This window comes from Aquila chrysaetos, chromosome Z (assembly GCF_900496995.4).
Source record: "Aquila chrysaetos chrysaetos chromosome Z, bAquChr1.4, whole genome shotgun sequence".
In the NCBI taxonomy this organism is placed as follows: Eukaryota; Metazoa; Chordata; class Aves; order Accipitriformes; family Accipitridae; genus Aquila; species Aquila chrysaetos.
Genome location: NC_044030.1, coordinates 65,811,309 through 65,824,231, shown reverse-complemented (window position 1 = coordinate 65,824,231; position 12,923 = coordinate 65,811,309). Strand labels below are relative to the sequence as shown.

At 36.1% G+C, this 12,923-nt stretch overlaps 1 protein-coding gene across 2 annotated transcripts in view; it reads left to right on the top strand.

The window, feature by feature from the left end:
- The window catches only part of NDUFAF2 (NADH:ubiquinone oxidoreductase complex assembly factor 2), a 67,284-nt gene that overhangs the window by 27,161 nt on the left and 27,200 nt on the right, over positions 1-12,923 (top strand). Inside the window, exon 2 of one of the 2 annotated variants that reach the window (XM_030005770.2) lies at positions 12,696-12,785. The exons of the other annotated variant lie outside the window; for it this stretch is intronic. Within the exon in view, the coding sequence (XP_029861630.1) occupies positions 12,696-12,785 (90 nt within the window). The remainder of the gene's footprint in view (positions 1-12,695; positions 12,786-12,923) is intronic. 2 annotated transcript variants of the gene reach the window in all.

The following is a 12,923-nucleotide window of genomic DNA, read 5'->3' as shown; positions in this document are numbered from 1 at the left end:
AAATGTCTGAATTTGATATTTAAATATATGTTTAGTCATCTGTACAGTATGTAAAATGCAACTGCAAATCAAAAGTGTCCTAAAACTGAAAAATAAGACTCTTACTGGTAATTACAGAAGGTTCATCAGACAGGTAATTTGATTTTACAATAAATTCCCAGGATAGAAAATGAATGTTACTGGGATGTGCAAAAGTAGGTCGTCTTTATTGGGGTGAAAATCTCATCTCGTCTCTGGCGTGCTCCGACTCATTCATACACACACAGATAGTATAGGATGTGTAAGATCTGAATTTATTTTTCTGAGTAACAACTCATTGTGTTGATCATTTAAAAAGCAAACGTGCATTCATGAAAACAAGTCCATGTTGTCAAAACAATTAGTAAGAAATGCCATTGATGCAAATGCTGAAATAAAATTGAACAGATTTATCTTTGTGTTTTTGTGGAAGGAACAGGGCTGTGGGGAAGGTTAAATATTTCTAAGTATCTTCTTTTTTGGTAGAAGCAGTAACATTTTCATCATCCTTGAGTGATTCTAACTCCCTTAACACCTTTGTTTCAAAATACCTGTGCATCTTAGGACTATGGGAAGGTGTAATGTTTAGGTGTTTTCTTTCATCTTGGTGTTGGACATTTCTGCATATAACTCCCAATGCATAGCAAGGCAGCTATACTCGCGAGCTTGCGTTCAGAAGCCCTTTTTCCTCATAGTTAGTCTACATCTGCGCCATCCTATGCTGCAGTTCCGTCATGCCTTGCAAGCTAAGGAAGGCCAAGAAAAATTAATTTTGAGGTTAGTAGACACCTAAATGTTCCAGAAACTGATCAGGGAGTTCTCCGTAGCTGGACAACGCAGACTTGTGCTTTAGTATGGTGAAACACGAGTCATGTAGTCTTAATATCAGTACAGTTTCTTAGTGTATGGAGGTATTTAAGAATGAAGAGTGCTTGTGTGACATCTTAATATAAAAAAACATGGACCACGTATCTTAGCCAGAAGGAATGAGTTAGAATTCTAATTAGATTAATTGAATAACTTTGCAATAATGAGAATCTCTATGAATGTCGTTATTTCTGAGAGTTTACATTTTAGAGGTTAAATTGGTGAAGTGTAGTAAAGTAACTATCTTTAAATTTACTTCCAAAAATTAAAATACAGTTTAGGAACCTACAAGTCTTTGACGTACAAGGAAATGAAATTATTTGATTGTAGAGTTTGAGTATCACAGCTTGTTCTTTCAGTGGTGGTAAACTCTGTGTATCAAACACTTGTATTACAGTTATTACAAGCTATGCAAGTCTAAGGATTGCCATCCCAAGGCAGTGTTTCTTCTTTTTTTTTTCTCAGTGGCATCAGCATAAATGCTGTCACATAGAAACTTTTGTATGTACTTAACTAGCTACAATAGTTGTGCTTGGTGCTTTAGTTTCTAGTAACAGCAAAATACTCTAAAATCAACGGGCACACGATTCAGTACTTAAATACTTGATTATTAGGTACTTACATACTGTGGAAGCACATAGACGTCAATATTTGCTGTTTAGTCTAAAATTTGCTTAGTTAAGCTGTAACTGTGGAAGTAGAAAGCAGGAAAAACTATTAAGTGGGGACTGTATGTTGCTTTTTGCACATGCATTTGTTTTTTCTAACTTGCAAAGTGACCACAGAAACTCTGAGATTTGAGTAGAAAAATAAATTCATGGGTTTACTCAGATCTAAAAAGCGTTGACTTTCAGGTAGTCCTTGGTCTCTGCTGTTCCACTTTATCCTTTGCCTGCTCAAAGTAGCTTTGAAAGCAAATCAGTTATTGCTGCAGTTCCTTTTCTATATGAAGTTTTTTAGTTCTTCACCACCTACACCACTCTGAGCTCACCAAAACCAGCTAAAATGTTGGTTGGCTGGTTGGTTGTTTTATCCCAGATTCAGTGTTACTGGGAAATACCTTAACTAGTGGGTGCGTGCAGGCCAGCTTAAACAAACTTTTGAAGCAGAGCTTTAAAAGCAACCTTACAATGTAAAGTAAGGGTTAAATCAGGCAAAAATTTTCAGCTGTCGAAAGGTAAATGATTCCATGTTACTAATATTAGTCCACTAAATTGTTGTACTTTCTGGTAAGTATTGTTTAATTTCATTTTTAAAAAGTACCAGTTACCTTTGAAATACTTGTTTATCTTAGAACTGTAACTAAGTGAACATCTTTTTATTTCCATATATAATGAAAGGTGACATTTTGCAAACTTCAAATATTAAAAGCTGTAGAAGTACATACTAACCTGAACAACAACGATACATAAGCTCCTATAAGCATTAGTATAGCTTTCTTTTAATTCTTTTAAAAAGCATATTACTAATTATGCTTGCAATTTATTTCCTATTTTTTACTTCAATGCCTTTTTAATATATATTAAATATTATATGTAACATGTATATAATAAAGATATGTGAAAAAGCACACTAGAAATTTATTTTCAATATAAACTTGAAAGTAAAGCAAAATACAATGACTGAACATGAAATCTTATTGCAGTCATATGTCAACTGTCAAACTAGTGAGTCAGAAATATGCTTAGAAAGTTGTTTCCAAACTGGTGTGCATCCTTTTTTAGATACCTTATTGTAGGGATCTCCCTTTTAGCCTTCATACTTTTTAAACAAATTAGGATACAAGAGTAAAATTGTGGGGAGCTTTTTTGGTCTATTAACTGTCTACCCAGCTTCGTCTTAAGGATCCTGAGGGTGAAATGCTATAATAATAATAATAATAATTAATATAAATCACAAAGGGTGGGGCATATCCTCTGTTTTTTTAGAATTGAGATAACAGTTTTGAATTCAAGGTGTGTAACCGTATCATAATATTATAGATATTGAGTTGTCTTTAAGCCCTCTTCAGTAATATTTTTTCTTTCCTACAGTGAAAGCAAGGCATGATTTGCTTATGGGGAAAGGTATTCAAGTTCAGTTAGTTTATCTGAGTAAAAAATTAATCTTTCAAGTTGGAAATAAGTGATAATATACTTTTTTTGGAACTCACTGCTGCAGTATGTATGTGCTACATAACACTGATATTTATTTTGAAGCACAGGAATTTTTTGTGATAGCGTTTTGAGCTGCAAGTTCAACATACCGTGCTTCTTTCCCCGGTCAGGCAGTGTTCCTGTTCTTTGTTTTGTTGCAGTACCAATTTTTGTTTCATCTCAAACGTGATTCTTCAGAATTGGTTAAAGCTCAGTCCAAGTGAAAGGTCTGTGTTTTCAAACAGAAACTTCAGTATTGTTTCATATAAAACATGAATAAAATATCTGGATGCAGAAGAGGGTTGCACGATCCTGCTCTTCGGCTGCCAGCCTGTGGCCGCGTTCTCCGTTAGGCAGCAGTTGGCCTGGTGTCCACGCTCGGATGCTGTGGGGTAACAACATCATTGGTCAAGTTGGTGCCTGTGCCATCACAGCCCCTTCTCCCGAGAGCTGAGGGGAAGGAGTCCCTGCTGCCGCCTTACGTGGTTGTGTCGATCCTGACTGCCTCATCTCACAAGATGTATCTTTGCCATGAGGTTATTTATGAAAGAACAGAACTTCCTGTTAGATCCAGCTGCGTGATGAAGTGGAAAATGTTTTCTCTTTTGGTGGCCCTGGCAGACTTTACCATTATCTACATTTATTTCAGTCTGTGTTAGGTATTTTATTTCCTTGAAGCTGTGCAGTGTTTCTCTTGACTCTAGAAGGCTGCTCTTAGCAGACATCCCTGCAGGCCATTTGTGTGTTCAGGGTCACGCTGTTGTCACTCGTCCTGTCGTATTAAAATTGCTTCCTCTTCTCCCAAGGAAGAGCTCTTGCTCTTTCCCGAGATCCCTGTCAGGCCTTGTCTTGCTAGCGGGCTGTCCCTCTGAATCCATGCTAACCTGTTCCCTTTATCAGCCTTCCTTTGAAAACGGCATTTTGGCAGTCACCACCCCAGCTAAAAATGTCAGTGAAATGCAAGGCGAGCTGCCCAGGTCCCACCGGTGGCGGTCTGTGAGGACCACGTCGTGTTTAGGCCCGGTTCTCTGATACTCCTCTCCCCTCATCCTCCCCCACCTTTTTCCTTGAGCTTTCACAACCGTATTTCTTGTTTTCTTCCCAAAGCCATGTTTTAAACCATGAAGAATAGCTTTTCACCTGCTGGATGAACTGAGAGGCTTTTGTGAACAGAATATACACATTCAGCATGTCTCCCGAGTGGACTGTGACATTTGCAGAGGGGGTCAGGAGCTCAGTCTTGTTCTACTCAGTTTTCCAACCACACCACCAACTTCAGAGCCATGTTGGCACATTTAGAAGGGGACCCCCTTCACCCCTTCACCTTCTGTGTCTGAAATATTAGGACCTCTGTTCACTTCTGGCTCAGATGTGAACTTTGCAAGAGTTTTTGTGTAATTGCTTTATAGGAGAGAACAAGCAACTTAACCACAGTAGGAGTTTATTTGTTGCATTACATTGATGTGTCTGCATCCCACTTTTTCATCTGAATCTGTATTTGTGAGACTTCTGTTAGTGAAAGGACTAGGTGAGTTTTATATATATATATATACACCTTCTCCTATGTTAAAGTGCTCTGTCTGGAGTATACAAATAGTGCAAGTGCAGCTTCACAGGATAATTTTGTAATCTGTGTGATAAAATGAGTAGCATATAAATTGTAGGATAAAGAATAATTTTTAATGCTGTTTAAAAGAAATGTCTATAGGATACGCATGTACATGAAATGAATAATATTTCTCAAAGGACAGGTTACTGTAACTTCCTTTTCTTCAGAAGTTGCACTCTTGTGTTGACTGTGGCTGAAATACATGAGCGTTCTCTGCTATACGCTGCAATGAAAAGCAAACACAATAAAATAGCAATACTAGTATTCTTTAATGCTTCAAGTGCTATGCACAGTATTAGCTGTAATTGTGGTCAGGCCTTGTATAAGACTGAATTTTCTTTGCAAATCTCAAGCCTGTAATCCTTCTGTAAAATTTATTAAAATGTGCTAAAAAACAGAAATAGCATGAGCTCCTTGAGTGTGTATGTGCAGCTAGCTGTAATAATTCCATTTATTCTGAAAAAAATGGAGACGCTAAATGAGCATTTGCAAATGATTTATAATTTAACTATAATTAATCATCCAAACCAGACTGTAACACTGCTGTGTTGGGTCATATTGCTTAATTGATGTTCTCCACAGCTGTAACTTTCATTTCATTTACAATTCATACCCTTGCTGTCATTTGCCCATTTCTCTTCCCTGCATGACTGCCTTTTTGTTTGTCTTCCTGCATTATGTTTTTATTTATAGAGTACAAGTTATTGTACACTTTCTATCTGCTTGCTAAATTCCCTTTATACATGCTAAATCCCCATTTTAAGCCATTTTTTATACATTTACAGAAAAAATTCACTACATCATTCCTGGATTTATTCACATTTTGACAGTAATTGATAGAAGACTGTTTCTTGAATCTGATAGACAAAAACAAACCAAATGAACAGTTGGGAGAAAGCTTCTGCATGCCAGAGCACCGAGCATCCATCAGCTCTCCAAGGAAGCGGCATTTGTGCTAGTATCATTTACACTTTAGTTGTAAAAGGAATGTAATGTTGCAGATTTCTAGAAAGTTTATTGCAGATTTGCTTACAAAACAGTGGTTCTTTGTAAAAGTGTAGTATTTGTTGGGCTTCATGCTGCTTTGATGAGGTAGAAGGTACAAGGCTTTCCGGTGAGCAGGGAATGGGACCTGGTGGTGTTGGTGCATCCTGCTGCCAGATGAAGAGAGCTCAGGGACTAGAATGACAATGGGCATTTAGCAGAGGGTTTTTAAATCTCTGTCCGCTGAAGGAACTTGCTTCTTGGACTAACCGCAAGAAAAGGTATTTTTACTTGAGTTAACCACCACAGTCCCAGAAACAGCAGGCTTTCAAAACATAAAGGTTGTGTGAACGTATGTAAAAGCCATGGGCTCTGATCCCTCTGGAAGTTACAGGTTCAGCATTTTCAGATTATTAAATTTGTCACTCCTAAAAAGAATACAGGACACAGGATGCCTTTTTTCATATATATATATATATATATGACACAGACGTAAGTGAATACACATTGACCCATAAGTCTGATCTTATCTGTGTTTAAACTACTTGGACTATAGGGGGTTTTTTAAGGTACGTTGACTAGAGGCTGCAGTAAATATATACGCTATTTGGGCTAGTGTTACCTGCTGGGGCTGAAGTCTAAAAGACTGTCAAACTTGGAGATAAAGTGGGAGAAATTATCAAAGCCCTGAATTTGCTGTGACTAGACTTTCTGGGATGTAAGTAAACTTGCTCAAAACTACCTTGGCCATCTTCACCTTCTGTTGCAACATGAGTCTACCCTTAATCTTTTTGTACCATGCCAAATCCATTGTTAGCGGGATACAAATAATATTTAATGGATTGTGTTGGTAAAATCTGGCAAACTGTTTCCACTTTATTGGACATCAATTGTAAATGCTATAGAAAATCAGAGCGAGGTGGGAATAATTATTTTGGTACACAGTGTGGCATAGCAGGAACAGCAATTAATACAAAATAACAAATAATATGAAGATGGTATGGCTATGACCCTGGCACTGTCATCTGGCATTTCTTTTGGGAAGTGAAAAGGGACTGTGAGGCTTTTACTGCATGTGAGTCTTTTTCTTTGACAGTATGTGTTCCTGAAAATTGAAGCAATTGTCCTGACTTCAAACCTTCAATAGAAATCTGAAGAAACAGATCTCCCTTTGGAAAGAAAATGGTACTTGCAGACAACTCTGTAAAGCCAAGTGTATTGTTGATAAGATGTAAATATAAATAGCAAAATCAAAGCGTGATTTTTTTGACCCTGAGTGCCTGGTACTTGAAGCTTTTTTGGACTTGCTCATTCAGCACTTACCAAGTTTAATACTGCTTGATCCTGCATCACTGTAAAACTGGAAATCACTGATCCTGGTTCTTTTGAGGTTAATGGAAATCAGAACCATAGAACAAAGCATCCTATGGCCTTACTTGCTGCTCTTTAAAGTTGAAATGAGTCTAATATGATTTTATAAAGCATAGAGAGTTTTAGATTACTTCAAATGTATGAGTTACTGGAGAAAATATAACCACATGCGTAACTGATAGATGTTAGGTGCAAATATCAAACTTTCTGTATTTTATTTTTTAATACTGATTTATTGTATGAATAAATATAATGAACTCTTGAAAGTTATTAATTTGTCATTCAGCAAAAATTAATTAACTTCATAGAAATCTAAATTTTGAAAAAAAAACAAAATCAGAATTCTTTGGGAGAAAATTATTATCTTAAAATGTTTATGTCTTTCCTAAGGTGAAGATTATTATTGCAGAAATACTGGAATTCTGACCATGAGGTAACATGAAGATGGTCACCAATGAACAGGGTCCCTCAGCTAAAAATCTGTGCAAAGGAGGGATCTAGGCTTGCACAAATTAATGTTCACCTTTAAAAGGCTTGTTTTTCCCTTTCTTCACAACAGCCTTTTTTTTTTCCCTTCTCCTCCAATAGAGATGAGAACTTCGTATCTTGCTCTGAAGGTGATGGGCCACTGCTGCAGCCTATAGAGAAGTAATCTACTTTTTGTTGCCTCTAGAGAAGTAGTTCTTTCTCTGCTTTGTGTGAAGAACTGCTGATAGTTCAGTTGCTTTGCTAACTGAAGTACTGCTTCATATTTAGCAAAAACTACAGAGTTTGTTGAGATGGTACCAGACAAGAGGAAAGAAATGGAGAATCCATTCTGTGAGCTTTATAAGATACTGCTGAAATAATTTTTAGAAACCTTTGTTTCTGGTAGGCAAAGCTTATGTTGTGTTACTGATGATGAGATAACGCACTGTTAGTAAACGAAGTACAGTATAATCTCTTCAAACTACATAGCGCTTCAGCAAATAGGTATGCTTTAAAAATGCTTGTTTCATCATAAAGTTTACAGCAATGCTGTGCAACTCAGATTTAGTCTGTTTGTCTTAAATTAACAGAGGCTGCATGTTCAGTCTGTGAATGTAAAAAAAAGATACTGTTTTCTCTAAGTAGCTAATGAAGTGTTTCTTCCACGGACTCTTACAATGCAGACAGTGCAAATCAGCAAGCCAAAAGAGTCCCTGTCCTGAGTTCTCATGAACATCTGAGATTCATTCAGTTTGAATGCTGCTTTAACGTGGTAGCTCCATGCATGCATGTGTGTGAGAGGGTGATCCCACTTCCATCTGCTGACTGCCAAACATAGTGGTATTTTATAGCCGGCAGGGGCTTTTGCTCAGTTCAGGTACTAAAACCATCCAGTTTCCTGTCGGTGGTCCCATTTCTCTTCTCACTGATCATGTGTTCCATAGTTTGTTCTAGCTGTACACATTAGACAAACTTGTTTGGAGGTTAACAGAGAAATATTTTTAAAATAACAGTTTTCTAAACAGTGAAAATCAATCCAGGGCTGCTGGAGATCTTTAAAGTAGTGTGTGTGTATATAGATACTGTTTTAAGAAATTGATATGGGAAGAATAATAATTTGGTTATAGAACAACACAAGTTTGGCATCATTCATTATTTAACTTCATTTTGATCTGGAAGGTTCTTCAATGGGTTTTTCTTAATGCAAATACGGGTATGTCAGATTTAATCAATGGAAACAACTAGGATGTTTTGTCCACAGAAGGGGGCCTCTTCCTTAGAAGAAACTGAAAAACTAAAATATCCATTTTAGAACATCTGTGCATATCTACAGTTAACCATGTTTTTGTTGTGGAAATATAACTTAGTTTCTAGGATTCATAGTCTATAGATAGGGCTGTAGAAATTTAGAAAATAATTCATTAAGTTATTTGCTACCCCCTCACATTTCACTTATTTCCCTTGCTGGCTTTGGCTACCCCTTTTTCATGCCAGCAATCTGCCTAACTTCTGTTAAACACTTTTGTTTTCAGGCTTTTATACAAATTCACGTAAGTCATCACACACTTGACTTTCAGCTAGACTGGGACAGAAAGGGTTAGACAAAATATGTTCAATAAGGAAGTATATAAATCTAAAATGTGTAAATAATGTATCACTTGGTGAAAGACCTGTCGTTACTTAGACTTCTTGGCTATTTTGCCTGCTTGTAACTCCTGCAAAGTTGAAAATCTTGGCTATTTCAGTGTTTTGTGTAAATGATGTTATATCTGAGTGTTCTATGTGAGTATTCTGTACATCTGTTAAACTCTTTCTGAAGTAATCTGCTTTTTGTTTTATGAGTTATCGGCTGTTATTCTTTGGATGTGTTGTGTTTTATATAATCCCAATTTGAAGTTTTAATGGTTTTTCTATGTTTCTAAGATCTAGTCGTCACATGAAAATGATGTTAATTTTAAAGTTAAAACTGTAAATAGCGGTCCTTACATTGCTATTTGTAATTGCTTCATATGTATACATTTATAAGTAAAGTTTCTTGAGTTGCAGTAACAAAGACTGTATTTTAAAAAAAAGTATTTATTGAAAAACATGGGAATGAATTAATATAAAGCAAAATAGTCAATATCTTTAGTATGAAACTTTTCTAAACTGTAAAAGGTTTTAGTTGCATCTAAAGAGGCCTCAGTGTGATATTCAGTAGAAAAGTCTATGTAAATTATTTGTCAGTGGTGGTCTGCCAAAAGAAACCTAGGGGACAAGGCAAATCAGGCAGTTTAAGTTAATCAGTATTACGTGTACGTCACAAATGCAGAGAGGCTTAAAAGCCACCAGCACTACTGTGTGATGATTCTTCAAAATAACATCTTCAGGAAATAATTTTTGGAGTTTGGCTCTACAATGTGATTTGATTGTGGGATCTGAGGAATAAATTTTTTACATGAGTCTTATGAAAGCCTCCAGGAGAATGAAAAGTGGTGTATTTTGTTAAAAGTACATTAGTTGAAAGGGTTTTATTTGGGAATGCATAAAGTTATAACATCAATCACAAGTTGTGGTAGCAGGTAGAAAAATATACTTCATTACTTTTGCTTATGTCACTTTATTCAGACTGTTCTACCTGTGCAGGAATCAAATTATGGACAGTTCTTTAAAAGGTGCTGTGCTAACAGTAAAATCTAGTGACTTTCTAACAGTGGAGAAGAGTGTTAATTCTGAGACATAAAGGATCAGACCTAATTAGATAGGTCTTCAGCTTTTCTGGAAATCTGGAGGAAAGTAAGTAATTCTGTACTTTTGTTTTGCTTGGTAGATGAAGAGTTTGAGAAATGGAATTATCCATGGTATTGTTGAAAGGAAATTATTTTAAAGCATATATATGAAGTATAATATCTTTAGCATATAGGAATTGTGTACTTATGAAACAAATAGGTATACATCATATATCTTTCAACATTGATTAAAAATATCTAATCTTGGAGATGAAATTATGCTACACTATTTTCTTTGCCTAATGGCATATCTGAAGCAGTAAAAATGTTGCTTTGTTTAAAAATAAAAAGAAATATTATAAAGCTAAAGAAGGTACTTAGAAAAGGAATTGCAGTTTCTCTACAAGTTCTTATTTTGCTGTATTAAATACTTAATAATGAACAATAGTATGCAGTTTAGCTATTAACCAGAGGTGGGTGAATTTTAACTCCCGACTGCTATCAGTTTTAAAATAACTTAATTTGAAATACTTTTTGAAAACATAGTGAAGGAATGAATTGCATTAATCACATCATTATGAAAGAAAATATTTCATGCAGGTGTTTCTTTGTGTTTCCTCAAAATGTCAAATTCTCTATATCAGCCTCCCAGGAAAGGAAGAAGCTGGGACAAAAAGCCTGGGGAATGTTGTTAGGTTTTTTCCCTGTGAGGGATGGGAAACTTGCACATCTTTCCAGTATCTGCTAATCTAAAAAGCAAAATACTCTTTTTCTGTACTAGCATATCTGACAGTCAGTCAGCTGTGTGCTACATCACGGGTTGAACCTTAGTTCTTCTTTGGCAGTAGTAGAATCTGTGGGTGTGATGTAGATCCAGATTCTCCTCACTGGCTCCCCTTTCAATATACTGAATGTTCCATATGAGAGAGCTACCTACTGGTTTTTGGTTTTTAACATAGAAAATATTTAGTTTGCAAGTGTATGTGAAAAGGCTGCCGTGCACAGAACAGTTGCCAGTGGTTGGAGATGATGTGGCCTGACTGCTTTGCAAAGCTACCCAGTGAACTTTCAGTGCTGTTTTTTGACTTGTTTCTTATCCCTCACCAGCAATTGTGTGGAAGTTATCCAAGTGAAGGAAAAAACAGTTGATAGAAGACTGATCAACAGTTCTTCAGAGAAGCATTCTCAAAGGCAGGGAGACACTAAGGTGGATAACCGGGGCTGAAATATATTTGTCATTAATAATCCAAGTCAACTGTAGAACATGCAAGCTTTTGTTAAAGTTACTGAAACACATAGTGTGAAAAATGATCATGTCCAAAACAGGATTCTAATTAAAGTTTACAATTTATTACATGAATAGAGGTAAGCAAACAGCGCTGGGTGCACCGGGAGCCTCTGCTCTACCAAGGCACACACCGTCAGTTCTAATTGTGCAGATTAAGTACAGGTTCTACATACATATTCACTAGATTTCTGAGAAATGTTATACATATTCATTAGTTTTCTGGGAAACTATTAGCATATGCAAATGTCCTTTACGCAGGCGCATTGAAGGTCTCTGGTGGTATTCAGGAGTCCTCTGGTGGTCTTCCATAGTCTTCCTCACTTGTCCGTTATTTGACCCTCCTCAGGTGATTCTGCGCAGTATGGTCCTTTACATGTTTTGATACCTTAGTGCTTGTTAGTGCTCTTATTATCTAAGTTCTCATTAGTGGTATAGCACCATATGATTAGTTTAAGCTAAATTATCTACAAGGATGGGAACAAAAGGCAGGAGTTCTTATCTTTTCCGGCCTTATCTATTCAAGCAAGGCCTCTACTTGTGTTTCTTAACAAGATCATAAATTCATCGAACACTTAATTAAGTCTTGTGATCACTCTTGGTTCCTTCTTGCTCATCATTCCTAAGTACCAGTCTCTGACAGGCTTAATCCTTGACAAACACCAGTCCTTGGTATGTATAGTTACAGAGAGACAATCATTAAGCAATAAGCAGTTTGTTCTCTATATCAATCCCCCCCCTTTTCTTTAAACCTTTGCAAATTCTTTTGCAACTGTAAGATTCCACTACTTCCAAGAGCCCGTGTAAAGTATTTTTCAATTTCTACTTGATGTCTGATTTTATTTCATTTCCAACTTTCAAAATTCCCTACTGTTATATGGCTTTTGCAGGAAACAAGAACTATATACATACTCTCCTACTTCTCTTAGGCCTACGGTTATATAAGATCAAGCAAAACGGTTAAAGATTACATATGCAGAGGGTCACATTTCACCATGCAGCCCTATCATTGTTTTATATTGACACGAATCAGGTTAATATATTTCACACATAGCATTTCAAATTGACATCTAGATGATAATAATTTTCTCAGTATTTTAATCCTTCATTTTTATCCTGTAGAGTTCATTGCACTTGTGTGAATAAGTACAGTTCTTTCAAAACAATAACATAATCAGCAAATTAAATATTATATAGAAATATATTTAACTGCCTTTTTTCTTTTTTTCTCTTTTTTTTTTTTGCTATAGGGCAGATTATACAAGAAAGGAGATTTGTAGAAGCAATAAATCGTCAAGCATATCAGTATGAAATGGGTGACTTTCCAATAGAATGGGAAGGTAAATCCTGAATATTTTGGTTTTATTTCAGGATAATTTTGCCATTGAATGTAGGTTCAATATTTTTAATGGAGAGCCTGGCTATGTGAATAGGTTGTCTGTTATCTTTAATTTTGAATAATGCAGGCTTTTGTTTAA